This window comes from Aythya ferina, assembly GCF_964211825.1.
Source record: "Aythya ferina genome assembly, chromosome: 3".
NCBI lineage: Eukaryota > Metazoa > Chordata > Aves > Anseriformes > Anatidae > Aythya > Aythya ferina.
The window spans coordinates 13,004,517-13,029,767 of record NC_140298.1 but is presented as its reverse complement, the minus strand read 5'-3'; the positions used below and the strand labels follow the sequence as shown (position 1 = coordinate 13,029,767).

Below are 25,251 nucleotides of genomic sequence, written 5' to 3'. Positions count from 1 at the left end.
CAAGAGCCCGGTGGGAGCTGGCACAGGCGGCTTTATTGTCCCGGTGGGGCTGCCACGCGGGGCAGGTGCACGTAGCTCTTGAGGGGCGGCAGGGGCCTGATCTTGCGGCCGGCCCAGCCGCCCTTGCGGTGCCACAGCCCCGTGTGCGGCCGCTTGCCCAGCCAGCGGTTGCGGCCCGCCTTGCCGATCACCCGCTTGTTGTGGTCCACGTTGGAGACGCGGCCCACCGTGGCCACGCAGGTCTCCAGCACCTGGGGAAAAAAGGAGAAGCCGTCAGCACCCCCACTGCCGTTAGCCGGGGGGCAGGAGGTGGGGGTTTAGGGCTGGCGCGGCTCCGCTACCTGCATTTGCCTCTTGGAGGGCAGCTGCACGATGGCTGTCCCGTTCACCTTGCGCAGCAGCACCCCGCAGGTCCCTGCCAGGAGAGTAGGAGGAGGAGGGGGCCGCCCTGAGCAGCAGGACTTTGTCCTGAACCGCAGGGGGCACATCCCCAAACACCCGTGCCACTCACGCAGCGCCTCCCCCAGGGGACAGACCCTCAGGGGCAGCGCGGGGAGGCTGTCACACAGCTGTGCCCACCCCTAGGAAACACAACTTCGCACCCCAGCACGGGGAGAGGAGGGGACAGGCGGCAGGTGCCCCCACGCAGACGCACCGGCCGCGCGGATGTACTGCGCTCCCTTGCCGGGGTGGCTCTCCAGGTTGCAGATCAGCGTGCCCACGGGCAGGGCCCCCAGCGGGTAGGCGTCCCCTTCGTTGGCCGACACTGCCGGGGGGAGAAACCGGGGGGAAAAAGCCATGAGCGTGGCACGGAGCGGGCAGCGAGCCCCCAACGGGGCCGGCACGCAGCCCCGGGGTGCGCACCCGCCATCCTGCCGATGTGTGCCGAGTTCCTGATGATGTCCCCCGGCTGCATGTTCTCCGTGGCGATGATCCAGCGCTTCCGATTGCCGCCGGCCACCAGCGCGATGTCAGCCGACCTGCCAAGGGGCACGGAGGGTCAGAGCGGGGTCTGCCACATTGCAGGGATCCCCCCAGCCCCCAGACCCTGCCCGGTGCTCGCCTGCACGGGTCGTATCGCACGCTGACCACCTTCTCCATGCCCTCCTGGTAGCGCAGCCGCTGGAAGTCGATCATGCGGTACCGACGCTTGTGGCCCCCGCCGATGCCCCGCACACGGATGCGACCTGAGGGACAAGGCAGCGGGGGGCTCCACATGGGTCAGGGTCTCCTCAGCCCCCCGGTGCCCCCCTCAGCCCCCCCTGGGTCCCCTCAAGTCCCCACAGTCCCCTCAGCCCCCTGGTGGCTCCCCACCACCGGTGCCCCCCCAACATCCCCTCAGCCCCCCAGTGCCCTCCCCAAGTTCCCCTCAACCCCCTGGTGCCCCCCTCAGACCCCGGGTTCCCTCAGACCCCTAGTGCCTCCCCCAGGTTCCCCTGGGTCCCCCCAGGTGCCCCCCCAAACCCCAGTGTCTCCCACCCCCAGATCAGATCCCCTCAGCCCCCCAGTGCCCTCCCAGCCCCCCCAGGTCCCCCAATCCCCTGGTGCCCCCCTCAGCCCCAGTACCCCCCCCAGATCCCCTCAAACCCCAGGGACCCCCCCCAGGTCCCCCTCAGACTTCTAGGTCGCCTCAGGTACCCCCCCCAACCCCAATGCCCCCCCCAGATCAGATTCCCTCAGCCCCCCGGTGCCCCCACCAGGTTCCCTCAGCCCCCCAGTGCCCTCCCAGCCCCCCCAGGTCTCCCAATCCCCCAGTGCCCTCCCCAGCCCCAGTACCCCCCCCAGATCCCCTCAGTCCCCTCCCCAGGTCCCCTTCAGCCCCCTGGGACCCCCAGGTGCCCCCCCCAGCCCCAGTGCCCCCCCAGATCCCCTCAGTCCCCCAGTGCCCCCCCCAGATCAGATCCCCTCAGCCCCCCGGTGTCCCCCCAGGTCCCCCCGGTGTCCCCCCAGCCCCCCGTGCCCCGGTGCCCACCCGTGTGGTCTCTCCCCCCGGTTTTCCTCATGCCGAGGGGCCGCACGGTGTACTTGACGCGGCACTTCCACATGGGGTCAGTCGTGCAGCGCGCCGCCGAGCCGCTCAGCCAGCGGCCGGCGGCCGCCGCCAGGACCCCAGCGGGCGCCGCTGTCGCGACAGGCCGGGCGGCGGCGACAGCGGCGGCGATAGCGGCGCGGGGGGGCGACAGCACCAGCGCCCCCAGCGCCCGGCACAGCGCCGCGGCCGCCATCTTGCGCGCCGCTCCCCCCGCCCTGGGAGGGCACCGCGCCTGCGCGCCGCGGCCACCGGGCGAGGGGGGGCGTGGCCACGGGGAGGAGGGGGCGTGGTCACATGGGGGAGGGGGCGTGGCCACGCTCCGGTGGTGGCGCGAGGGGGCGCGCCGGCGCCAGTGGCGGCTGGCGGCGGCCATGTTGGGCTTAAAGGGGCCGCGCCGCTGAGCGGAGGGGGAGGAGCGGGGAGGGGGGGGGCGTTTTGGGGGCGTTTTGGGGCCGGGCCCCGCCCCGTGTCGCCGCCGCAGCCCCGCACCGGTCACCGCCGCCCTGTGCCGAGCAGGTAGGAGCGGAATCGAGGGGTTTGGGGGCGGTTTTGGGGGCTTTAGGGGGTTTTTGGGGGGTTTGGGGTCGGTTTGGGGTCGGCGGGTGGGGGGCTGCGGTATGGGGAGGGGTTGGGAGGGAAGGCCCCGGGGCACCGGGCAGCCCTGCTGCACTGTCAGCGGGGCTGGGGGGCGGGCAGGGGGGTGTCCTCCCAAAAATAGGGGTGTCCTCCCAAAAATAGGGGTGTCCCCAAAAGAATGGGGGTGTCCCCCCAAAAAGGGGGCGTCCCAAAAAAATAGGGGTGTCCCAAAAAAAACGGTGTACCCAAAAAATAGGGGTGTCCCCCAAAAGAATGGGGTGTCCCCCAAAAATGGGGGTGTCTCCCAAAAGGATGGGGTATCCCCCAAAAAAATAGGGCGTCCCCAAAAAATACGGTGCCCTCCCAAAATCGTGGTGCCCTCCCAAAATCGTGGTGCCCTCCCAACCTTGGGGTGCCCTCCCAAAATTGTGGTGCCCTCCCCCTATAGGGCTGCCCCCCGGAGCCCCCTTACCGTGCCTCCCTAGGGCACCCCGACCCCGCTGTCCCCTGGGAGCCCCGGGGCAGGTTCAGCCCCCCCGGCCCGGGTGGGTTTCGGGGTGCTCCCCACCAGGCCCCGGTGCTTTGGGGCTACCGGGATGACGTCCCCATAGCCAGCCGGGGCACAGAAATATGGCCTGGGCGGCTGTGGGGCAGCCCTACGGCTCCACGAGCTGGGTTTCGGGGTGCCACCGAGCAGGGGTGCCCCCCCCCGAGCTATAGGATCGGTATTAGGGTGCGCATCTGGGATCCCCGAGGGATCGGCGTCACCTCCCCGAGCCCTCGGAGAAGCAGCTCGGTGGCTGCCGGGGGTGGCAGCTATGGGGTCGGTGTGCGTGGCACTGCCAGCGGGGCGATGGGGCCGTGGCGTGCCCCAAGCACGGCCCCACATCCGTCCGTCCGTCCGTCAGCACCGTGCCCGCCGGGGGAAGCGGGAGCAGCGGGCAAGCCGCAGCAGGCACCCAGGTAGGGCTGCTGGGTGGCAGATTCCCTGCTGGTGACGGGGACGGGCAGGGTGCCCGGCCGTCCCGTAACAAAGGGCCGCTCCGAGCCGTGGTTTCGGGGCAAGTTTCCTCCCGGGGAGGCAGGGTGGAGCGGGACCGGGACGCCGGGAAAGGATGGGGGGGTTTTGGGGTGGAACAGGGGGGTTTTGTCCCCGCTTTCCCGGCCCCGAGGATACGCAGCGGGCGTGCCTCCCGCTGCCAGACAAAGCCGGAGGAGCGATGACGGAGGCGGCTGCGAGCACGCAGCGATGGCTCGCAAACTTTGGGGGCCGCGTTTCCACCCGAAACCTTTCCTCGGGCGAAGAAATCGCTTCCCAAGCGGAGCTACGCCCTGCCGGAGGCGCTGGGGGGGACACGATTCCCCCTAAACCTCCGTCAGGGAGAAGGGATGCGGCTGGAAGGAGGTGCCGGGAGGAGGGCTGGGGGATGGTGCTGCCGCAGAGAGCTGTGGCCGGGCAGCCTGGAGACGTTTGCACAATGGTGGGAGGCTGCGGCGGGCCTCCAGCCCTCGCCAGCTCCCCCAGCACCGTGCCCGGCTCCTCTGCGCCCCGCTAGGGTCTCCTCCTGGCGCCCGTGGGCTCAGCTCCCCGGGGAATAAAGCACCTGCCCCCACTGCGAGCGAGGAGGAGGAGGAGGAGGAAGAGGAGGAGGAGGAGGGCGGTGGTGTGCAGCGAGCGCGGGGTCAAAGATCTCTGGCAGCCCAGACGCAGGGTAAATAAACAGGGCTGAGCTCTGCCGGGGCTGGCGGAAGGAGCAGGAAGCTCGCCTGCTCCTCGGGAGGAATGCCCAGGTAGGAACGGCAGCATTAATCCCAAAAAGGGTTTTGGGGAGGGCGCAGGGGACGTGCTGCGAGGCTTTGACCTTGGCGAGGAGGTGCCGGGTAAAGGCTGGATTCGTGAGTAAACCCAACCCTGTGCTTATGGTGCAGGTAGAGCTTTGTCCTGGGGAACTGGCCTGCTTCCTTGTGTTTCCAGACCCTTTTTGGTTCTGGAAATAACCCACCCGCAGTCAGCTGCTCCCTGCGGCTGCCCCAGGTCTGCAGCGCTGGGGCTGCGCTCGCTGTGCCCCGACCGTCCCCGTGCTCCTGCGGCACATCCAGCCCGCGGGTTAGGGAGCTGGCTGCAGGGGCACGGGCTCCGGGGAATTATTCCGCCTGCTTCCACCCCGCTGCCTGCTGCCAGGGCAAGGTGATGGCTGTGCGCAGCGAGCCGCCCTCCCTCCCCACTGGGCTGGGGAGAGATGCTGCGCCTGGCTCCGCTCCAGGAAAGAGGTTTTCATGGTGCTCCGCTCATCCCAGCCGCAGCAGATGCGGAGTGGATTTGGCTGCTGGGAACGTGAGCAGGAGGGTTTGGGGTTTTTTTCTTTGCTTTTTGTTTTTTTGTTTTGCCTTTTTTTATAAAAACAACACCTTCTCAGCTGATCTGGAGATGCTAGCACGCGGGTGGGGGTGCTGAAGGCTGCCGTTCCCCCGGTCCCAGCGAAAGGCGTGCGTTTTCCAGGCCAGCCGGGCTTGTAAACAGCACGAGGGGCTGTGAGGAGCACTCAGGCTTTCTGCTATGGCACGTGGCTCCTCCTATTTATTTATTTTACCTGCGTTGCCTCCCGTGTGTGTATTCTACAATCATTAGAGAACAAAAGCAGTAAACCCTTTCTGCTCTCGTGTGTGCCCTCAACGTTGGGTCTCGCTTTGGTAACACAGGAGCTGTTTGGTCAACCAGAACAACCCCAGTTTGGCATTTCCAGGAGGAGATGAGAAGCCTCCGGGTCCTTTCCGAACCTGGATCGCTGCGGCCACGTCCCTGGAGTCCCTGGAAAGCCAGGTTTCGGGCAGGTTGTGTTGCAGCACGTTTTCTGTAAGAGGTTAGGGTGGCAGGGAGCTGGAGCTTCTGGGACAGAGAGGAGTGTTTAGTGCTTAGGGGAAAGAGCATTTGTGGAGTTTCCCCTCTCCTTGTGGGAGAACCCATCCACGTGAGCTGCACAGCTCCCTCCTGAGCCCTAGTTAAACACCCTGGGGCTCCTGCAGCCTGCGGGTTAGCACAGGCTTTCCCAACGCAGCCCTTCTGGCATCTAGAAGGGCTCCTGGAGCTCCACTCGCAGCCAGAGCTGGCATGTGTCAGCTGCTGCTGCAAGAAGCAGTTCTGGCACTGAACCCCGGCCAGGGCGTGGGGAGGGCTGAGCTGTTCCCAGTCAGCCTGCGCCGAGTTATAAATGCCCACCCAGCCCAGGGAGGCTGCTTGGGTGAAGCCTTCCTGGGCTTGGAGCTTGGCTTCAAACCACGCGAGGGGCTGCCCGGGCACTAAGCAGAGCCCCACGTTTTGGGCACGAGAGGACAAGGGCGTGAGAGCCTCCTGCCGGGGCCCTTGGGTGCCCCTTTTAGCACAGCGGGGTGGAGAAACCCGGAGAAACCTAAGCCGGAGCTAAATGCTGGCAGGGCCCCGCGCGTATCAGGGTTGGGCTGCACCCTTTGGCTTTGGGGTTGCAGCTCAGAAACGTGCTGGGTAGGAGCTCCCGGGGTGCCGGAGTCCTGTTTGTGTGCCCTCGGGGGCTCTGAGGTGTCCCGGGTGTTTGTGGCACGGCTCACGAGCACCCCAGAGCACTGCTCCTGCTCCGTGCAGGCGTGTGTCCCGGCTGCCCCTAGGCTCCTGCGGTCCCTGTTTGTTTCCTGGTGCTATGGCACCAAAACGAGGAGGAAGCTTGTGACACCAGCTCTGCTCAACCTCAGCACTCTGTTTCACTGCCCTCAGTTTATTTTTTGCTGTCCGAGGCATCAGGTGGAGGTTTGGTTGTGGCGTGGAGGCTCGGCTGTGTGTCGGCGATCTCGCTTTCAGCTTCGTGGAGGTCAGCCAGCCTTCCAAAAAACCCTTTATTCAGTGGTTTGACAGCAACGAGCTGGCCGAGGTCCAAAAAAAAAAACCCAAAACCCCAACAAAACAACCCCCAAAGTCTTCCCTGTTGCCTGAAGCAGGTCACCCACCTGCTGTAGGTACCCGAAGCACAGGGCTGGGGTAACTGCAGTGCCCACACGCCTCCAGCCCCGCGGTTCCATGCCTGCAGTGCTCATCCCTATCCATCTCCCAGGCTTCTTCGCTCCTTCTCGCTATGAATCAGCCTCATTCTGCTCCCCAGGAAGCTTTTTGTCCAGAACCCGGTTGTTTTTCCTGCAATTACCGCATCCTTAGATCGCGTTCTCCTACAGAAGAGCTTGCTGCTGAGGTCTGCGCTCACAGAGAGCTCTGGCAGGCACCCGCGGGCTGAAGGTCTTGGGCGAGCTGTGTCGTACATACACTTGGTCTGGGGACGTGCAGGGAGACACTGAAGCAAGCTGAATTTGTTGAGGCATGCGTAGAGGTAACAAAAGACCACCTGAAGTCTTATTCCATCGTAGCTGCCCCCTGATTTCCCTGGGGCCAAGTTTGTGGCTCCCCAGAGCCTCCTGGCAGTGAGCTCCTGAGCTTTGAGGTCCGCTTGGACCCATCTCGTCTGGCATCCTTGTCTTCACTGTGGGCTTAAGACGTGAGTGCCGAAGCTTCCAGCTCTTTCCTCTTCCATCTCTCGTGTGTGGGAGCGGATTTCAGCGGCAGAAGAAGTGGGCTGATAAAAACTGCTGACGCTCGGTGGTTTCCCGGTGCCGCACCGGAGCGCGGGAGGGAGGTTTGTGCCCAGCAGGACGCGGCAGCTGGTGGCTCCCCGGCTGCCTGCAAGCACCGCAGAGCTCCGTGCAGGCTTCCTCCTGCCCTGCCTGCCCCCAAAAACGGGAGCAGGGCTGTTCCAGCAGCTCGCCGTCCGCAGGGAGGCCGTGCCAAGTGGAGCAGAAACGCACCGGTGGAGACCTGAGCCGCTGCGGGGATGGCAGATGGATAAAGAAGGAGCTGGGTGCTCCAGCCTGAGCCTCCCCTTTCTGCCCGGGTAAAGGACGCTCCGTGCCCTTTGCTGAATGTGTGGGAGCAGGAAGAGTGCTTGTGCAGCAGCCTCAGCCTGCCTGACCTTGGCATCGGTTGCCATAGAGCGCGGTGCCTCTCCGGAGGGCTGCGCACCGGGCACAGACCTGCCAGCCCTGGGGAGGGCTGGAAATAAGGCTCTGGGGGGAAGAATCCTCGCTTTGGGGGATAATGAGCCATCTTCCGATGGTGTTTGGGGGTTTTATTCCCTTCAGTTCTCTCTTTGTTTTCTTGGTGGTGTTTGGGAGTGAGCAGCCCGGGTGCTGTGCAGCCCGCTCTGCTCCCTTGGAAGCTGGAGCTGGTGCCTGGCAGGGCTGTGCTTGTCACAGATGCACAGAAGGGTTTGGGTTGGAGGAGACCTCAAAGATTACTGAATTCCAGCCCCTTGCCATGTGCAGGGACACCTCCCACCAGCCCAGGCTGCCCAAAGCCCCATCCAGCCTGGCCTTGAACACCTCCAGGGATGGGGCAGCCGCAGCTTCTCTGGGCAGCCTGTGCCAGGGCCTCAGCACCCTCTGAGTGAAGAATTTCCTCCTGACATCTAATCTAAACCTATTCTTCTTCATTTTAAAGCCATTCCCCTTCTCCTGCCACTCCACCCCCTGACCAAGAGTCCCTCCCCAGCTTTCCTGTAGCCCCTTTAGGCACTGGCAGGCTGCTGTAAGGTCTCCCTGGAGCCTTCTCTTCTCCAGGCTGAGCAACCCCAACTCCCTCAGCCTGTCTGTGTAGGAGGGGTGCTCCAGCCCCTTCATCATCCTTGTGGCCCTCCTCTGGACTCATTCTAATCCTTCCATGGGGCCCCAGAGCTGAATGCAGGACTCCATGGAGGGTCTCACAACAGCAGAGCAGAGGGGGACAAATCCCCTCCCTCGCCCTGCTGGCCACGCTGCTTTTAACACAGCCCAGGTCACGGATGTTTCGTTCCATCTCCCTTCTCAGACAACCTGAAGCCTTTACAGCTTGGCAGAACAAGCTGAGTGTGGGGACTGTGAGATGCTCCCGGCTTTTTTTTTTTTTCTTCTGGAAGGGCAGAAGAAAGATGGGATGTTGCTGGAGCAGGGATCCTCGTGTTTTAACACGCAGCTCAGCAGTTTCTCAGGTGCTGAGTAGCTCTGCGCACAGCGGAATTAATGAGGCTGATTTCCTATGGATCTGGGGCTTGTCGGGCTGTTATCTAGCAAGGTGTGAGCTCTGGTGGCTTTTTATCCTGGTTCAGAAGATGTTCCTCTCCTCGGTGCGTGTGTATTGAACGTAAAACAAGAGCTCAGGCCCTCCTAGTGGGGATGTGATTAATGCTTCTGTGAAAACCATCAGCATTTCCAGCTGGCCCAGCACACAGAGGGGTGAAGAGGTGCTCGTGGGCCACCCCACTGTGTGAGCCCTGCAGCAGAGCTGGAGGTGTGCTCTGTGCTGGGTTCGAGGCTGCTTCTGGGCATCTCCCTGTGTCTCCAAGCGGTACCCGTGCTCCAGAGGACTCCCACTCCCTGATTTCCCTGCTTCTGGGTATGGAGCTGAGTTTTCTTGTGAGCCAAAACTGGTCATTTACTCTTTACCCTTCAGCAGTTGTTACCTGGGCTTGTGTGGAAGCAGGTAGGTGTCTGCTGCGCCTTGCTAGCAAGCTGTGTGCAAGCTGGGAAGCCTTGCACGTCTCTCCTGGATTGTGCTCACCTGCAGAAGGCTGACTGCGGAAGGTTTGGGGGTTTCCCTTGTTGCTTCAGCACTCAGTCCCTCCCCCTGATGTTTTATCAAGGTGGGAAAGGGCACAGGGGAGTTATGGATCAGGTGGATTCCCCAGGAACGGGCGCTGGGTGATGAAGCGGACATGAAGTCAGCAGCGTGACTCGGGGGCTGGGTGGGGAAGGGCTCGGCTCTTGCTCACCAGTAAGAACAGCCTCAAATAAACTTGCTGAGGGCCGTGCGTCGCTGGAGCAGAGAGCTCGGCGCTGGCACCCCTCTGCAGAAGGGGTGTGGGGCTCTGACAGCCTCCCCGCCCCAGTGGTTTGCGGGTGGGAGGCGCACCCATCGCAACCCCAGCTGCCAAGCACAAATCTCGGCTCCTAAATGGAAGCTAAATCACTTGTGGCTGGCTGCTGGAACAGCCCCGAGGCACTCAGGGTTTGGTTTTCTCTCTCTGTAGGGCTGCCGGACCAGGACTATGTCCACCATGGTGTACCCAAGGGAGGAGAAACTGGACAAGCTGAGCCAAGAGGAGATCATTTCCAACACCAAGCTGGTGATGCAGGGGCTGGAGGCGCTCAAGAACGAACACAACTCCATCCTGCACAGCTTGCTGGAGACCATCAAGTGCCTGAAGAAGGATGAAGAAGCCAACCTGGTGCACGAGAAATCCAACCTGCTCCGCAAATCGGTGGAGATGATTGAGCTGGGGCTTGGAGAGGCTCAGGTGAGAGCGGCGAGCGCCCTCCCGTGTGGTTGGTACCTGGGACTGACGGGGCAGAGTGGCCCTGAGGGTGGTCCCCGAGCGCGTGTGTGAGGGAGACGTGAGGCTGGGGTCTCTCCTGACCCTCCCTGTCACCCCCGACAAGGTGATGATGGCGCTGTCCAACCACCTGAACGCGGTGGAGTCGGAGAAGCAGAAGCTGCGGGCTCAGGTGCGGAGGCTGTGCCAGGAGAACCAGTGGCTGCGCGACGAGCTGGCCAACACCCAGCAGAAGCTGCAGCGCAGCGAGCAGACCGTGGCTCAGCTGGAGGAGGAGAAGAAGCACCTGGAGTTCATGAACCAGCTGAAGAAGTATGATGAGGATGTCTCGCCTTCGGTAGGTACTCGTCCTGTCAAGCAGCAGCCTTTTGCCCCCGGGGGGGTTGGACCAGCGGGATGGCCTGGGGGTGACAGCCTTGCCCTGGGTTTTGTCCCTTCCCAGCTTCAATGCATGGGGTAGGGTGCCGGGATTTGATGGGGAAATCTGGCTTTGCCGGGTCTGTTGTGTGGGAGAAAGGTGGTGGCAGAGACACCGGGGAAGTTGGTGGTGGTTTGGGGCTGCAGCAGGGGGGAGATTCGCAGCTGGCTCAGCCCAGGCTGCTGTCATCTCCTCCGAGAACCTACAGCCCTGTGATTCCCATCTTCTCAGGAGGAGAAGGAGGGCGACTCCACCAAGGACTCCCTGGACGATCTGTTCCCAAATGAGGAGGAAGAACACGGTCCTGGATGTAAGTGTGGGCTTCTGCTTGGTGTTGGTTGCTGACTGTACCCCTTCAAACCTGCCCTGCCGACCGTGCCCCCGTGTCTCGTTCTGTGCCCGCAGTGCCCCACCAGCACAGCAGCGCGGTGGCAGCTGCCCAGCAGGGAGGCTACGAGATTCCCGCACGCTTGCGCACCCTCCACAACCTCGTCATCCAGTACGCCTCACAGGGACGCTACGAGGTGGCTGTGCCTCTCTGCAAGCAGGCGCTGGAGGACCTGGAGAAGACATCGGGCCACGATCACCCCGATGTGGCCACCATGCTCAACATCCTGGCGCTGGTGTACAGGTGAGGGTAGTGGGCAGGGCACAACGGGGCCAGGAGGGCTTTCTCCCTCCTGTTCACCAGGTCACGTTGTGGTGGCAAGGAGTTCTTCCAGCTTCCAGGGATTTGCCTTTTAGAAAGGGTTTTTGGCACACATAAGGGATTTGGACCGCCAAACTCCCTGATAAAACCAGAGACTGGCTAAAGCAGGGAGGAAAAGGGAAATGGGTGGGCTGTGGGAGCTGGTGTGTGCGGAGGGAGGACTGCTGGTTGTGGTTCTGCTTGCCGTGGGCTGTGTTGTCCAAACCCTGAATAACTAGCTGGCTTTGCACTGCAGGGATCAGAATAAATACAAAGAGGCAGCACACCTCCTGAACGACGCGCTCTCCATCCGTGAGAAGACCCTGGGCAAAGACCACCCGGCGGTGAGTGTGTCCCTCCTCCCTTGGTCACTTCCCTTGCCCGGGGACAGCAGGGACCCTGGGATGTGTGGGGTGCTGTTTGGCCACATCAGCCTCTTTCTGCCAATCTTGTTCAGCACGGCCTGGCAGCATCCAGGAGAAGCCAGTTCCTGACATGTAGGCAAGGCTGGTCCCACTGAATTCATCTTTGTTTCACAGAGAAACTTTTATCTCTGCAGGTGGCTGCAACTTTGAACAATCTGGCTGTTCTCTATGGCAAGAGAGGGAAGTACAAAGAAGCAGAGCCCCTGTGTAAGCGAGCCCTGGAGATCCGTGAGAAGGTACTGGACTCCCACAGTCTCCCTTCCAGCTCCCCCTTAGGGTTTTCTTTCCCTTCCTTGCCATGTTTAAATGTCTTTTTGTGGCTTCTCCTCTTCTGTGCACCCAGGTCCTAGGCAAAGACCACCCCGACGTGGCCAAGCAACTGAACAATCTGGCCCTGCTGTGCCAGAACCAGGGCAAGTACGAGGAGGTGGAGTACTACTACTGCAGGGCCCTGGAGATCTACGAGAGCTGCCTGGGTCCTGACGACCCCAACGTGGCCAAGACCAAGAACAACCTGGTGAGACCCTGGGAGGAGGCGGCGTGGGGATGGGTGGGAGATAGCTGGGAGAGGTGGGCAGGGTAAATCTGTGTCGTCCAGCGGGATTGGAGCTGCTTTCTTGGTTGCAGGCCTCCTGCTACTTGAAGCAGAGCAAATACAAAGACGCCGAGGTGCTGTACAAGGAGATCCTCACCCGTGCTCACGTGAAGGAGTTTGGCTCCGTGGATGGTTCGTACAGCAGGAGTTACTGGGGCTGGGGAAGGCCCAGCAGTTTGGTCCCCTGGCTCTCAGCCTGAGCTTGGCCGGCGCTGGTATCCCCTTGGCAGAGGGATGGGGATGCCTTGCAGGGCCCCTGCTTTGGGCGCTCCTTGAGACGCTGCCCTTGGAGTGTCTTGTGCTGGTCCACGTCCCTCAGAAGGAGACTTGGAGAGCTCTGGCTGTGAGCCTTTGCTTGGGAAGCAGCTGTGGCTAACAGGGGGAATAGGGTTGTGCGGGAGCTGGAGCTCCAGGGGAAGTGTGGCAGAGCAAGAGGACGAGGTGGTGACCGGAGCTGTCTTGTGTCCTTCCCCACACAGATGAACACAAGCCCATCTGGATGCACGCGGAGGAGAGAGAGGAGATGAGCAAGGTGAGTCCAAGCTGGGGGCGCAGCAAGAGCTGAGGGGAAAGATTCATCTTCTGAAGCTGCTGGCCAAAGCTGGCCCAACAGAGCCATGCTGGCTGTGCCCCCTTCTCTCCCAGGGCTGTGGAGCAGGCCGGGAAATCCAGCCTTGTGGGACAGATGTGCAGCTGGAGTGAGATTCATTTTACAGCCTGGGCAAGGAGCGAGCCTTTTCCTCCCCTGGGACATTTGGCCTGGGCACAGCTGCCCTGGGGGCAATAGCACAGCACGGTCAGCGTGATCAGGAGTGGTGACCACACACCTGGCTTGTTCTGCTGGGGCTGCTGCACTCCGCTTTGTGCCATTTCCACATCTCCTATTAAAAAAAAAGTATCAAACCGTCTTTGTAGAGCTTCACTTTTTTTTTTTTTTTTTTTTTCTTTCCCTCGCCCCTCTTTCTCCCTGCCCTTAGTGGCAGCAGGGAGAGGCCGGCTTTCCTTACAGCAGCTCTGGCCTCGAGTCTAGGCTTTTTGTGCCCCCGGAGCATTTCACAGTGGTTTCAGCCACCCTTTTAGGGCTGCCTGTGTGCAGGCATCAGAGGCATTTTGAATACTGAGTGGTCTTATCCTTGGGGTTGCCCAGGCTGTCAGTTTGTGACCCGAGGACACCTAAATGTGCCCGTGTTCCAGGCCTGATCCTGGTGCCCAGAGGGCTAACAGATATCCTCTCACCCTACAGAGCAAGCACAGAGACAGTGCTCCCTACGCCGAGTATGGCGGCTGGTACAAGGCCTGCAAGGTTAGCAGGTAAGAGGGGTTCTTGGTGGGCAGCTTAGGGGTGGGTGAGGTGCCCCCAGGGCTCCTGCTCACCCTGCGTCTGTTCCCGCAGCCCAACCGTGAACACCACCCTGAGGAACCTGGGCGCGCTGTACCGGCGCCAGGGCAAGCTAGAGGCAGCAGAGACCTTGGAGGAGTGTGCAGTTCGCTCCCGGCGGCAGGTAACCCCGGGGGGACCTTCCTCAGTGGGGGAACTTTGGGGTTTCGGGGCTGTCCCGTGCCTTGCAGCCTCCCATATCCGTGGCTGACGTTCCCGTAACAGCTCGGGGGTTGGGGTTGGGGTTGTGCAGGGTATGCATGTATGTATACGCGTGTGTGGGGTTGCACGTGTATGCTCGTGGATGGATGGAGCACGTGTTTTGGGGGGAATATTGTGTTGGGGGGGATCTGTGTTGTGAAGGAAGCGTGGCTCTTGGAGCGCAGGAATCCTGCAGCTGTGTTAGGGCAGGATCCTGGGCTTTGTCAGCTCCCGAGGAGACCTGCACTCACTGGAATATTTTCTTCCTACTAATTGCTTGTCCAGGAAATACAATAGAGATTTCCCAGAGCGCCTCTCACCCTAAACTCCTCTCAGTCCTCACGCAAAGCGGGAGTTGTGAGCACCCAGCACAAAGGCTGAGGGAGGGCAGAAACCCTCACGCACCAAAACGTGAAGGACAAAAAGTTTTCAGCTTTGGGGCAGCGAGCCCTCGTCACTCGGGGTGGCTTATGGCTTGAAAGGGGCTCCCCGAACCTGAAACCCAAACAGAGGCTGGTCAGTGCAGGAGAGGACTTGGCTCTGTCCTCGTGCGGGAGGATTTTGGCTGCGATGGGCCGGGCCCGGGCAGGGCAGCACCACCGAAGGGCAAAACCTGGTGCTTCCTTATCCCTTTCTGCTTGCAGGGCATCGACCCCATCAACCAGACGAAGGTGGTGGAGATCCTGAAGGAGGGCGACGGCACAGAGAGGCGTCGGAGCCTGGGTGGCGGCGTCAAGTACGAGAATGCCACAGACGGTAGCGAGGAAGTGAGTATGGGCGTGGAATGGAGCGGGGTAAGTACAAGACACCATCAAGAATGGCCTCAGCTGGCTGCTGGAGGGAAGGGGCAGCCCAGCTCAGGGCTCTCCCCGTGTGGCCTGTCGTGGCATCCTCGTCTGCCTCCATTTATCCCCTCCTTGCACACTTCTTCCTCCCCCTCTTTCTCGGTGTGAGCCAGCCAGCCCACGGAGGTGCGTGCCTGGGCCTGGCTGCTGGCGTACGGGCCAGAGACCCCCCAACCGGGGGGCTGCCGGCTCCTGGCAGCGCACAGCATGAGCTGGTCCCGGCCTGCCCTTAATCTCAGCCTCGGCAACCTTATTAACACCTCTCCCCGCTGCGCACCCCTCTCAGGCCCACGCAGCCTGCGGGAGCATCTTGCCTCTCCGTCCTGCAGCGCGCCACACGGGCAGGGAGCCCAGGGAGCTGCGTGTGTGTGTGTGTGTGTGTGTGTTTGTGGGGCTGTGGCTGCGTGTCTTCAGGGCAGGGGATAGTCCTCAGGCAGCGCCACGGTGGTCTTGTGCCACCACGGGCTCTGGCTGAGAGAGGCAGGGCTGTGCCCGGCTGAGCGAGGTGGTGGTGAGGGAGGCTGCTGGTGTGAGCCCAGCCCGCCGGGCTCGCTCGGAGACCGAGGGGCGCTTCGGTCACCGAGCTCGGAGGGAGGTAGAGGTGCAGGTTGAGGGGCAGGCGGCCTCTGCGAGCAGGCTGGAGACGAGGCGGCACGGGAGCATGTGTGAACACCCAGGGTGCTTGGCTCGAGGGCTGTTAACGCTTCCCGATCTCTAGCTCAGGGCGTAGCCGGCGCCTCGGGTGGGTGGGCTGCAGCCTGGCACTCACTGAGCACAAGTCCCTCCGCTCCCCCCTCACGGCTGCTCTCACTAACCCCGCCATCCTCACCCGCATGAGCTGTCTCCCTTTCCTCCTTCCTCTCCCCCGGTGCCATGACAGCCCCTCAGCACCCAAGCCTGAAGCCCGCTGGCTCTCTTGATTGTGGATTGTACCCTGGAGGGGGCCTGGGGAGCAGAGCTCTGAGGACACCAGGCTGCCCTCAGCCTCAGTTTGTGGTGTCAGCACTGAGGAGGGTCCCACCCCAAGCCAAACACCGACTTTGGACCCTCCTGTTCCCCGTTAGCAGAGGGGGACAGTCCCCATCCCCGCAATCCTTCCCCAGCCAGCTGTAGGGAGGTTTTGGGAGCCGGGACGTGGCTGCTCGGTGCCTTTCCCAGCCCGCAGCACGCACAGCCAGCTCCCTCTGCCCCGCCAGCAGCCCCAGAAAGAAGGCTGAGGCAGCTCCCCCTGCCCCTGTCCATCACGGGCAGCTGTTCCCTCTGCTGGCTGTGAGACCTCGGTCACACCACCCCAGGCATCTCTGCCACCATCCCTTGAGCTGCCAGCAGGGCTCTGGGAGCCCCAGGGGTGGCAGCGACCTCTCTGCCCCCTCGAGAAGCACCCCGGGGCCTGGACCAGCTACCTGCTGCCCAGGTAAAGGTGTGATCCCGCTGTTTGAGCCCCCCCAGCCTCCCTCCCCGTCCAGACGCCGCCCGGTGTCACCGCATGCAGCCCGGGCCCTGCCCCAGCACCTCCCCGGGCTACCTCCGACCTCACGGCCTTGTGAATTGTGTCTCTCTCCTCTCTGTGCACTAGGCTTAAATGCCTCCCGAGACTCCCTCTTACCCCCTCCACCGCAGTCAATCACCTGGATGTGTGTGTTGTTACCTTCCGACTTTTCCTCCACCACCACCACCCCTCCTTCCTCGCCGAGAGCTCCGCGCCAGCCCCCCCAACCCTCCCGGCGCGCGAGGGCACCGCAGCGCCTGCAGAGGAGCGCCCGGCCCCCGCGGGGCCCCGCTCCAGCCCCGTGGCCAGCAAGAGCAGGAAGGATCTCCGTTTTGGGACACGGAGGCCTGGCCTCGGCAGGCCCATCGTGTGCCCGCTTGCTTTCTTCCCCCCCCCCATAGGTTTTTAGCTGATTTTAGCGCCCCGTAGCAAACCTGCGCTGGCCGCCGGCGAGCCGGGCTCTCCCTGCAGCACGGGGCAGTCCCCGCAGTGCTCTCCTCCTCCCCGCAGCCCAGGGCCAGCACAGGGGGCTCTCAGCAGGGGTTTGGATGTCCCTACTACATACCCCAGGTATGGGGTGACAGCCAAGGGCCGCTTGGCTGCTGGCTCCCAACCCGATGCTGTGGCTGAGCTGGCGTGGTGGCAGTAAGAGCAAGCGTCCCGTGGCTCCAGGGTCCCCGCACGTGGCTGCTGAGGGAGGGAGAGGCGAGGGTGAAGCTATTCTCTGTTTTTTTTGGAGGCAGAAGGATAGGTAAGAGGAGAGTGGAGCTGCTCTCCGAGCAGGTACAAGTGGCTGAGGGAGAGAATGGGCTGATGTGAAGCACAGCAAGGGGAAAAAGGAGGTGCGAGGAAGGGTGTGAGGGAAGGAAGAGCTGGGGCTTGGAGTGCTCCAAGCACGAGGGAGAGGTGATGGGGGCAGGAGGGAGGTTTCCAGAGGAGGAGAAGGCTTTCCTGGGAAGGAGGAAGAGTTCTGAAACGCGGGACCTGGCTCATGAGGCACAGTCCTTAGGGCTGCGACTCGCTGTCCTTAGCCACGTGGACGGGAAGACCCTAACCCTCTTACTGCCGGGGCCATAGTGCTGACCCTGGGCTGGTGTGGGGACAGCTCAGCACCCCCAGTGCTGCTGGACCCGCAGGGAAAAGGCCATCTTTTCCCAAAAGCAGCCCATTTTGCCATGAGCCCCATACCCTTGGGTGCACGCCCCCATCCCACCCGCTGCAGGGAGAGAGGAGCCTGGGGAGGCTGCGGGCAGCAGGGCAGAGCCTAGAGGCCAGCGCAGGAATCCCCCCCCCTTTATTTATTTAGCTGGGTAGTTTCATGCTAGTCACCTGGCAGTAAGAAACCTGCTCGTGTCTGCCTGGGCCTGGCTTTCCCCTGCTGCTGGTGGTGCTGGTGGTGGTGCGGAGGCCTCGGGGCCCGTGCGTGCTGCTCTCCTGGGAGCTTGTGCTTGCTGGAAAAGCAGGGGGCTCGTCCTCGGGACCACCACCACGGGGATCTGAGGGCTGTAGGGCTGCGCCGTCGCTGCCTCTCCCTCCCACCACGTGCTCCTCGGAGCGCGGGGAGCCCCCCCCGGCGCTGTTCAGGCCTCAGCACCACCCGGCTCGGCGCTCTGCCGCGTCCCCAACCTGGTGCTGTACCCACTGTACCTCCTGATTAAAGGCAGACAGACCCGAACCGCTGCCCTGTGCTTCTTTCCACGCTCCGGAGGGGCGAGAGGCTGCTGGATCAGGCGGGGGTGCGCTTGGTGTCTGTGTGCGTGCAGGGGGGGACGTGCTGCCGCATGGGAGGCAGGGGGGCGCCTCGCTGAGGGACCCCAGGCTGCTGTTCACCTCCCCGGCCTCCAACCTGGGGTTGCTCCCAAGCCTAGCCCTGCAGCCGCGTGCCGGGGCTGCTGTGGAGCACCCAAATTTGGGTTTTCTTCAACATCTATTTCTGGTACCCAGAAAAAGACCCCGCTGTGCTGAGCTTCACGTGCGGCCACATCCCGCCCGGGTCCTCTGCCCCCGTGCAGCGGAGGGGCTCGGTGGTGGAGCTGCTGCTTGTTCTCATCCCGGTGGGTGCAGCGAGGTGGGTGCTCTGCAGCAAACCAAGCCCCATCAGCCTGCTGGGTTAAAAATAACGCTGCAGAAGAGGGAGCGGGGAGAGAAAAGGAGGCTATTTTTAACCCGGAGTGCAGCAGCACTCGCTTCTGGCATCGGTCTGCAGGCAGCCTGCACCGCTACAGCTGGGGAAACGTGGCTCCATCCTCCAGCCCCGACCCCAGAGCTTTCCTCCCAGTGGGATCCTGCTGCCCCCGCACCACAATCCCGCTCCCCTGCCCCACCAATGCTCCCTGGCAAAAGGATCAGCACCTGGCGTGGCAAAGCCCTAATGGGAGCATGGTGACCCAGCGCTAGCGGTGGCGGGGCTCTTTTGCTTCCTTCCCCTCTGTCCCATCCCCATCTTTGCTAGTGCCGCGTACCAGCTCTGCCCAAAGCTGCCTGGGATGCCCGGCGGAGGAGCGGGACTGCTTGCCCTGCTAATCCTGCGTTCCCTCTCTGCGTTCCCGGTGAGTGGGTGCCCGGCAGCAGCAGCAGCAGCAGCGCGTGGTTCTCCCAGCTGGGGAACCCCTCGTGGCGGTGAGGAAGCGAAGAGGTGCTCGGCACGCTGGGCTTACCCCAGAGCAGATGGGATCGGTGCCGGGAGAAAGGTTTGCTGGTAGGGCACGGTCTGTTCGGATGGAGGGGTACAAAGGGGCTCCCGTGTGTGCTCACGAGGGCTGTGGTTGCCTCGCCTCTGTTTTTTCTGCCTCGTTGTGCCAGGGAAAACAGCTCTTGGGGCCACTGGGAGCAAAAGAAGACCACAGTTAACAGGTTACAAGAGCAAAAGCAGCCCCGCACCAGCGGTGATGGCACAGCCTTGTGCCACGGGTGTGCCTGGCCGCGTGGGAGGGCTCGGTGACACAGTGGCACAAGGCGGTGATGTGCTGGCAGCCGGCACGTGGCCACTGAACGCAGCCACGTGGAGCTCAGCCACGAGAGGGGCGAGAGTCCATCAAGGGCTGAGGGTGCCTGTCTTGGTAGCGGGGAGATTTGGGGGCACAAGGGAGGCAACAGAGTGGGGTTAGGTTTAGGTTTGGGGCCAGGTTTGGTCTCGGAGAAAGCAGGCAGCAAAGGAGCCAGCCCGGAGCAGCCAGACGAGCCCGTCCCAAAGCTGATCATCCCGGGGGCGTTCGAGGTGGGCTGAGTCCGTGTGCGAGTGCGGAGTGGTTCTGTCTGACACGAGTGGCCCAGGACCAGCGAGTGGGATGGACGGGGGGACCACCACCGGCACAGCGAGGAAGGGGGAGAGGGGAGGCTCATCTCCAGCCGGCAGTGGCTGGGGAAGCAAATGCCCTAACTGCACATCCTGGCCTAATCGAAGGTGTCCCCAAGCTTGGGGACCCCCTTGCTGCTTGCTGACCCCGGGGAGCTGTAGGGGACGGAGCGGGGCTGGGGGTGCTGGCAGCCCAGTTCTCAGCGTGCCACAGCCCCCCCCTCGGCACCACTCAGCCCCGGCCCCTGGCTTGTGTCTCCGTCTCCAGGACGGCAGCGGCACCCTCCAGCGCAGCAGCTCCCTGGGGAAAATCCGTGAAGTGATCCGGAGGAGCAGCGAGATGTTGGTCAAGAAGCTGCAGGGCAACGGGCCCCTGGAGCCCAGGAACACCAGGTAGGGATCCCAGGGCGTTGGGGTGCTGCCGATGGAGGTCGGGCACGAGCTGACCCCCCCTCTCCTCTGCTTCCTCGCAGCATGAAGCGAGCCGCCTCGCTCAACTACCTGCACAAGTCCAGCGACGCTTCCTTCGAGGTGAGGGATGGGAACGGGGCAGGAGCGGGCACCGAGGGGGACCGTGGGTGCCTGTGGGTGCCCATGGGTGCTGGTTCTCATGTGTGTTGTGTTTTTCAGGGCACCCAAGGGCTCCGTGCGGAGAGCAGAGGCCTCAGCGCCAGCAGCATGGATCTTTCCTCCCACAGCTCCCTGCTCGCTTCCAACTGACCCCCTTCTCTCGGTGTCCCCCCCCTGCACACTCAGCGCCTCGCCACGGCTTTGTGGGGCCGCAGCCGGCCCCCTCCCCACCTCCACCGCTCCCTCCCCATCATCACGGTGCCCCCCTCGCTCCACCCCGGGGGTCCTGGCGGGGTGGGGGCTGCAAGGAGGTCCCCTAGCTAGTTTGGGATGACGGGGGGACAGCAGGAAAGTAGGGTGCTGGTGGGGTCGGGCTGCCCCATACTGCGTGAGGTGCCCCCAGCACTGGGATGTCCCCCACCCCCTGGAGCCCCCGGGTGCTCTCCATCCCCGGGGCGCCCCAATGAGCCCCCAAGCTTGCGGGAGAGGGCTGGGGGCTGGAATTAGGGGCTGGAATTTGGGGCAGGGCGCGGCTCCCGAGCTGTACTTTCCGAAATAAAGCCCCCCACCCCCTCTAATCCGTGCCTGCCGGGGATATTTGGGGAGGGGGGCGGTGCGCAACGGGGCTCGGGGGGCGCGCAACGAGACTCGGGGGCGCGCAACGGGGCGGAGAGCGATGACGTCGGAGGGGATGACGACGGGTCCGATGACGTCATCATGACGTCAGGAAGGGGCAGTGCTTTTCCGGAGCAGGGTGGAGCTGGAAAGGGTTTGGGGAGGGGTTGGTTTGGGGCGGGGGGAGGAGGGGGGGGGAAGATGGCGCGGATCAGGCTGGAGGACCTGGACGGGCTGGGCGAGGAGGAGGAAGAGGAGGATGAAGGCGGGGGGGGGGAGGACGAGGAGGAGGAGGACGAGGAGGAGCGGGGCCGGCTGTTTGCGCACTGGGAGGTCGTGGCCAGCACGCACCGGGTGAGCCTGCCCCCAGGTGAGCCCCGGGGAGGTGGTTTGGGGGGGGACACGGCCGGGATATGGGGTTTTTGGGGGGGACACCCACCCGGGGCACCCCCCTGACCCCTTTGCCTTGCAGACATGGCCGGCCCCATCGTCCAGATGAACCGGCACAGCCAGGCGCGGGAGCCCGTGCCCCACGTCGCCCTGTCGCGACATGGCAAGGTGAGAGGACCCCCGACCTGCTTCTGCCCCCCCTTCTCCATGCAGCCCCCCCCAGCCTCGCACCCCGCTGCCTGCCGCGCTCGGGCGCCTCGCCAGCCGTGCCAAGCAAGCGTGGGCGCTTCTGCGTGCGGCTTGGGGTGCCACGGCGCAGCAGGGCGTAAAGCTGGCAGAAGTGTCCGAAATTTAAAGGGTTTGGGGGGGAAGATGGGTGAGGGGTGGCTGAAGTCGCTGGGTTTGCTCAGCCCCGAGCGGAGCAGGCTGAGGGGAGGCCTGATGGCGGCCTGCAGCTCCCTCACGAGGGGAGCGGAGGGGCAGGCGCTGAGCTCTGCTCTCTGGGGACAGCGACAGGACCCGAGGGAACGGCATGGAGCTGGGACAGGGGAGGGTCAGGCTGGGGGTTGGGGAAATGTTCTGCACACAGAGGGTGCTCGGGCACTGGGACAGGCTCCCCAGGGAAGTCATCACAGCACCGAGCTGCCAGAGCTCAAACAGCATCTGTACAACACCCTCAGACACAGATGGGCCGGATTTTGGGGTGGTGCCATGCAGAGTAAAGAGCTGGACTCGACGATCCAGGCAGATCCCTTCCAGCTCGGGATACTCTGTGGTTCTGGCTGTCAGACCCAAGCACGTGTCAGTGTTTGTCACAGCCGCTGATCCGAACCTGGCGGCTGCTGCCTGCAGACTCCCGTTCTTGCGAAGTTGCGCACCTCCTCTAATCTCTTGCACAAAAAGGTGCTTTGAGAAATAACTGCGAAGAAGCGCCCGTCGGACTGGTTCTCGTGCCTCTGCGGGCTTGGTTAGGCTTGCTCCCAACCAGCCGTCTGTCAGTTGTCCTCTGCACGAGGAGGGCTTAACCAGTTTCTCCTGGGCTGAGGCCCGGGACCGCTGCCTGCGGGACACGTCTCAGCACGCGGGCGCACAGCCCTGCAGCAGGGCTCCACCGCGCTCCTTCCCCTGCTCTTCTGCGTCCCAGCGGCTCAGTCTGGGCCCTTCTGTACCTGCACCGATCCCAAGCAGGAGTGGTTCCCGGGACTCCGTGGGACCTGAAGATCTTCTGTGGCTGTTGGTGCCTCCGTTGTGCCCAAGGAGGATTCTTGGGGGTTGATTCCAGGGCTGGGAGAGGAGATGGGAGCCTCCTCCTGGCATTACTGCTGAGGGGACCCAGGAGCTTGGACCTTTGTAGATGTGCTCCCCGGGCTTGGGCAGGTGGGTGGTGGGTGGTTGCTGCTCCCGAGCCTCATGTCATCCTCTTGGAGGCTCATGAATTCCCGTGCCACCTACGGAGCCTTCCTGGCCTCAGCACTGAGTCAAAATCCCCCCCCCAGTGGATGTGAAGCATCACCACGCTTTCTCTTGCCCAAGTCCCACCTTCTAGAGGGGAGGTTGGTCGATGTATGGGTCAGGCTGCAGGGCTCCAGGCACCGTGCCTTGCTGGGCTGAAAGGTTTGTTCTCACACGCTGTCAGAGATGAGAACTGCAAGTTGTCTAGAGGGTCTGTTTGGTGGGTTTCCTTGGCTGGAAAATGCTGTTGCTGTGCTGGGCTTGGTGGGACAGCAGCAGGCATGAATCACAGAATTGAAGGGGTTGGAAGGGACCTCAAGAGATCATCAGGTCCAACCCGCCTGCCAAAGCAGGTTCCCTAGAGCAGGCTGCCTAGGTAGGCGTCCAGAGGGACCTTGAGTATCTCCAGAGAAGGAGACTCCACAACCTCCTGTGGCCCCATTTGAGGGTCTTCCTTTGTCAGGCTTGTCCAGAACAGAGTGTCTGTGATGGAAATAGAGGTACTCACCCATACCACAAAGCTGTCCCCTTTGCACGACCCGTGCTCATGTCTCTGCTTCCTAATTTCACTTCTCGCTTTGGGAGAAGGATCCAAGCGGAGTTTGGTCCAACCTTCGCAGCTCTTCTTGGTGCCACAGCTCTACCGCCAGACCTTCCTTTCTCCCATGCAGGAGGTTTTTTGCTTGTTACCCCATGTGCACACAGCGTTCGAGGGAAAAGTTGCTGCCGCCCGAGCCTCCCCGCGCCCTGCCCTGCGTCTCCGCTCTTCCTTTCGCTGACTTCTGCCCAGCAGCGCTGCGTGTCCTTGCCTGAGGTGTGCTCGCCGTGCCAGCTCCCCTCGCCTTCTCCATCCCCCCTGCCAGGTGCTGGCGTCCCCGTCTCGGCCGGATCCCTTCTCCCCGCTTCTCGCCTGCCTTCTCGGCGTTGGCTTTGCCAGCCAAGTGCCACAAAACTCTGACCGGCTTTGTCCTCTGGCCTGTTGTTGCAGTGCGAGGAGGCGGCCTACGAGGAGCGGCACTACCCGGCCGGGAAGTGGGCCTGCGTCACCAAGGGGGAGCCCCTCTATGAGCAGAGCATCTCCCTGAGCTTCATGAAGCTCATGCGCTACATCTGCAAGGAGAACTCTGTAGGTGTGTGCAGGCAGCAGGGGGCTGGCAGGCTGCGCAGAGGGAGCGCCCTGCCTCCTCTCACCCTGCCCGCCGGCTGCCTTGCTGCCTCCTTCCAGGGCGCTACCTGGGCATGACGGTCCCGGTGCTCAACGAAATCCACCTGAACGAGGAGGGGACGGAGCTGGAGCGCGAGGTCCTGACCGCCTATTACCTCCCGGGGCAGTTCCAGCAAAACCCTCCCGTCCCCATGGACCCCGAGATCCACATCACCGAGAGGGCGCCGCTCCGGGTGATAACCAGGTGACCCCAATGCCGGCCGCGTTCCCCAGGCTTGCCGCGGCACCCCGGTGGGCAGAGGGGTGGGAGACCATGGCCGGGGCGATGAGCAGCAGCTGGTGGCTCTGTAGGCTGACATTGTTCCCTTTTCCTGTAGGGTTTTCTACGGGATAACCACCGAGGAGACGATTCTGCGGGAGATCGGGCTCTTCTGGGAGCTCCTGGGCTCCACGGACGCCGTGCTCCGGGAAACCTACATCGTGGCCACCTACCAGAACCCCAGCGTCCCTCAGCGCCGCAACGAGATCTGGTTCATCCGACGGGCGGAGTGAGCCCCCGCGGCCGGTCCTGACCCAGAGGAGATGACCGCCCGCCCGCGGAATGACGGACCGGGGGGCTGCGGGCTGCCTTGGTGCACCTACAGGGGGGAACCTGCCCGCTCTGTGCTTCCCCTGGGGGGGGGACCCTCTGCAGGAGGCCGCTGGTGGGACCCACGTAGCCATGCTGGCGTGACCTGGGTGGCTCTTAGCCCCGAGCCGGGGCCATGGAGCCACACCGGGCGGGCTGGATGGAAGTCACGAGTTGGTGGTGTCCAAACGTGAGGAGCGAGGGATGCCGCGGCCAACACTCAGCCACCGAACGGAGCCGCCGAAGCCTCATGGCCCCACCAGCCAGCTCCGCGCCCCCAAACACCGCCGTGCTGTCCCGGGGGGAGGCCGGTGGCGCCGAACGAGCAGCAAATAAACACGGCTCAAGCGCTGCGTCTGCGGCTCAGTGGCGGCGGGGACGTGGGGCAGGTGGCGGGATGAGGGAGGCTGCGGAGTCGCCCACGGCTTCCCCCGGGGCCTTGTGTGGTCCCAACCGCAAGCAGCGCAGGAAGCCGCGGTTCCGCTCCGCTGGTGGCACCGGGCTCGGCCTCGGCCCCACAGGGATGGTGTGGGGAGGGTGGTGGTGGTGGGACCCCATGAGGGGCTCGGGGGGACGGGCAGGGGGCCATGAGCCGGGAGGTGTGGGGCTGGCGGGGGGAACTGAGGGGTCCCAGCCCCTCAGGGAGACACCTCGGTGAGCCCAGGGCGGGAGGGAGCTGTGCAAATTCCTTCCCCTTTTTGTCTTTTTTTTTTTAATTTTACCTTTTGTAATTTTCTATTTATTTATTTTTTAATCTATTTTTTATTTTCTGTATTTGTTTAATGTTTGTATTTTTATTTTAGGTGTTTTCATTTTTATTTATTTTTATTTTTTTAATTTTACGTGATTTTTAAATTTAAAATTTTGGGGTTTTGCTTTTTTTTTCCTAGATTTTTTTGCACTTTTTTTTGCATTTTTCATATTTTTGTAATGTGCATTTTTGTCGTTTTTTTTTTGTATTTTTTGTACATTTTCATATTTTTAAATTCCATAATTAAAAAAAAAAAAAAGTGAATTGATTTTAACTTTTTTTTTTTTTTTTCATTTTTAAAAAGTTATTTAAAATGTTGGTATTTTTGTAATGTTATGACCTTTGGGATTGTCCACAAA

The 25,251-nt window shown here is 62.6% G+C and overlaps 3 protein-coding genes across 7 annotated transcripts; 2 read left to right on the top strand and 1 right to left on the bottom strand.

The window, feature by feature from the left end:
- Nucleotides 1–13: 13 nt before the first annotated feature.
- On the bottom strand, nt 14–2,256 carry MRPL2 (mitochondrial ribosomal protein L2). The gene is made up of 6 exons (XM_084514770.1): nt 1,973–2,256; nt 1,064–1,187; nt 865–980; nt 656–766; nt 342–415; nt 14–251 (listed from the first exon to the last, which is right to left on the bottom strand). The coding sequence occupies exons 1-6, from the start codon at nt 2,223–2,225 to the stop codon at nt 33–35; spliced, it is 897 nt and encodes a 298-aa protein (XP_084370896.1). The 5' UTR covers nt 2,226–2,256; the 3' UTR covers nt 14–32.
- Nucleotides 2,257–2,463: 207 nt separating this feature from the next.
- Nucleotides 2,464–20,469, top strand: KLC4 (kinesin light chain 4). Of its 4 annotated transcripts, none has more exons than XM_084514750.1 (16): nt 2,464–2,548; nt 9,685–9,951; nt 10,094–10,324; nt 10,637–10,715; nt 10,811–11,036; nt 11,350–11,437; nt 11,653–11,754; nt 11,862–12,035; nt 12,146–12,245; nt 12,593–12,645; nt 13,357–13,424; nt 13,507–13,615; nt 14,337–14,459; nt 19,590–19,714; nt 19,795–19,852; nt 19,952–20,469. In XM_084514750.1, exons 2-16 carry the CDS (start codon nt 9,703–9,705, stop codon nt 20,039–20,041), a joined length of 1,875 nt encoding a protein of 624 aa, XP_084370876.1. In that variant the 5' UTR covers nt 2,464–2,548; nt 9,685–9,702; the 3' UTR covers nt 20,042–20,469. The 4 variants fall into 4 exon arrangements, with proteins under 4 accessions (XP_084370876.1, XP_084370874.1, XP_084370877.1 ...); XM_084514748.1 differs by having other exon boundaries at nt 14,337–14,486; XM_084514749.1 differs by lacking the exon at nt 2,464–2,548 and adding an exon at nt 4,264–4,399 and having other exon boundaries at nt 14,337–14,486.
- A 238-nt stretch (nt 20,470–20,707) lies between these two features.
- On the top strand, nt 20,708–24,494 carry LOC311434033 (heme-binding protein 1-like; the record flags this gene model as incomplete). 2 transcript variants are annotated; one of them, XM_084513860.1, is made up of 6 exons in its annotated part: nt 20,860–20,876; nt 20,979–21,064; nt 23,054–23,162; nt 23,337–23,478; nt 23,574–23,757; nt 23,891–24,494. In XM_084513860.1, the coding sequence occupies 5 exons, from the start codon at nt 21,057–21,059 to the stop codon at nt 24,063–24,065; spliced, it is 618 nt and encodes a 205-aa protein (XP_084369986.1). In that variant the 3' UTR covers nt 24,066–24,494. The 2 variants fall into 2 exon arrangements, with proteins under 2 accessions (XP_084369985.1, XP_084369986.1); XM_084513859.1 differs by lacking the exon at nt 23,054–23,162 and having other exon boundaries at nt 20,708–20,876.
- Nucleotides 24,495–25,251: the final 757 nt, after the last annotated feature.

Bases quoted from the DNA above. Each gene is read 5' to 3' on its own strand.
- KLC4 (XM_084514748.1), top strand. From the start codon at position 9,703: ATGTCCACCATGGTGTACCCAAGGGAGGAGAAACTGGACAAGCTGAGC. The intron at 13,425-13,506 runs GTAAGAGGGGTT...CTGTTCCCGCAG, and splicing joins AAGGCCTGCAAGGTTAGCAG to CCCAACCGTGAACACCACCC. The intron at 14,487-19,589 runs GTAAGTACAAGA...CTCCGTCTCCAG, and splicing joins TGGGCGTGGAATGGAGCGGG to GACGGCAGCGGCACCCTCCA.
- MRPL2 (XM_084514770.1), bottom strand. From the start codon at position 2,225: ATGGCGGCCGCGGCGCTGTGCCGGGCGCTGGGGGCGCTGGTGCTGTCG. The intron at 981-1,063 runs GCGAGCACCGGG...GCCCCTTGGCAG, and splicing joins GTGCGATACGACCCGTGCAG to GTCGGCTGACATCGCGCTGG. The intron at 416-655 runs GTGCGTCTGCGT...CTCTCCTGGCAG, and splicing joins GCAGTACATCCGCGCGGCCG to GGACCTGCGGGGTGCTGCTG.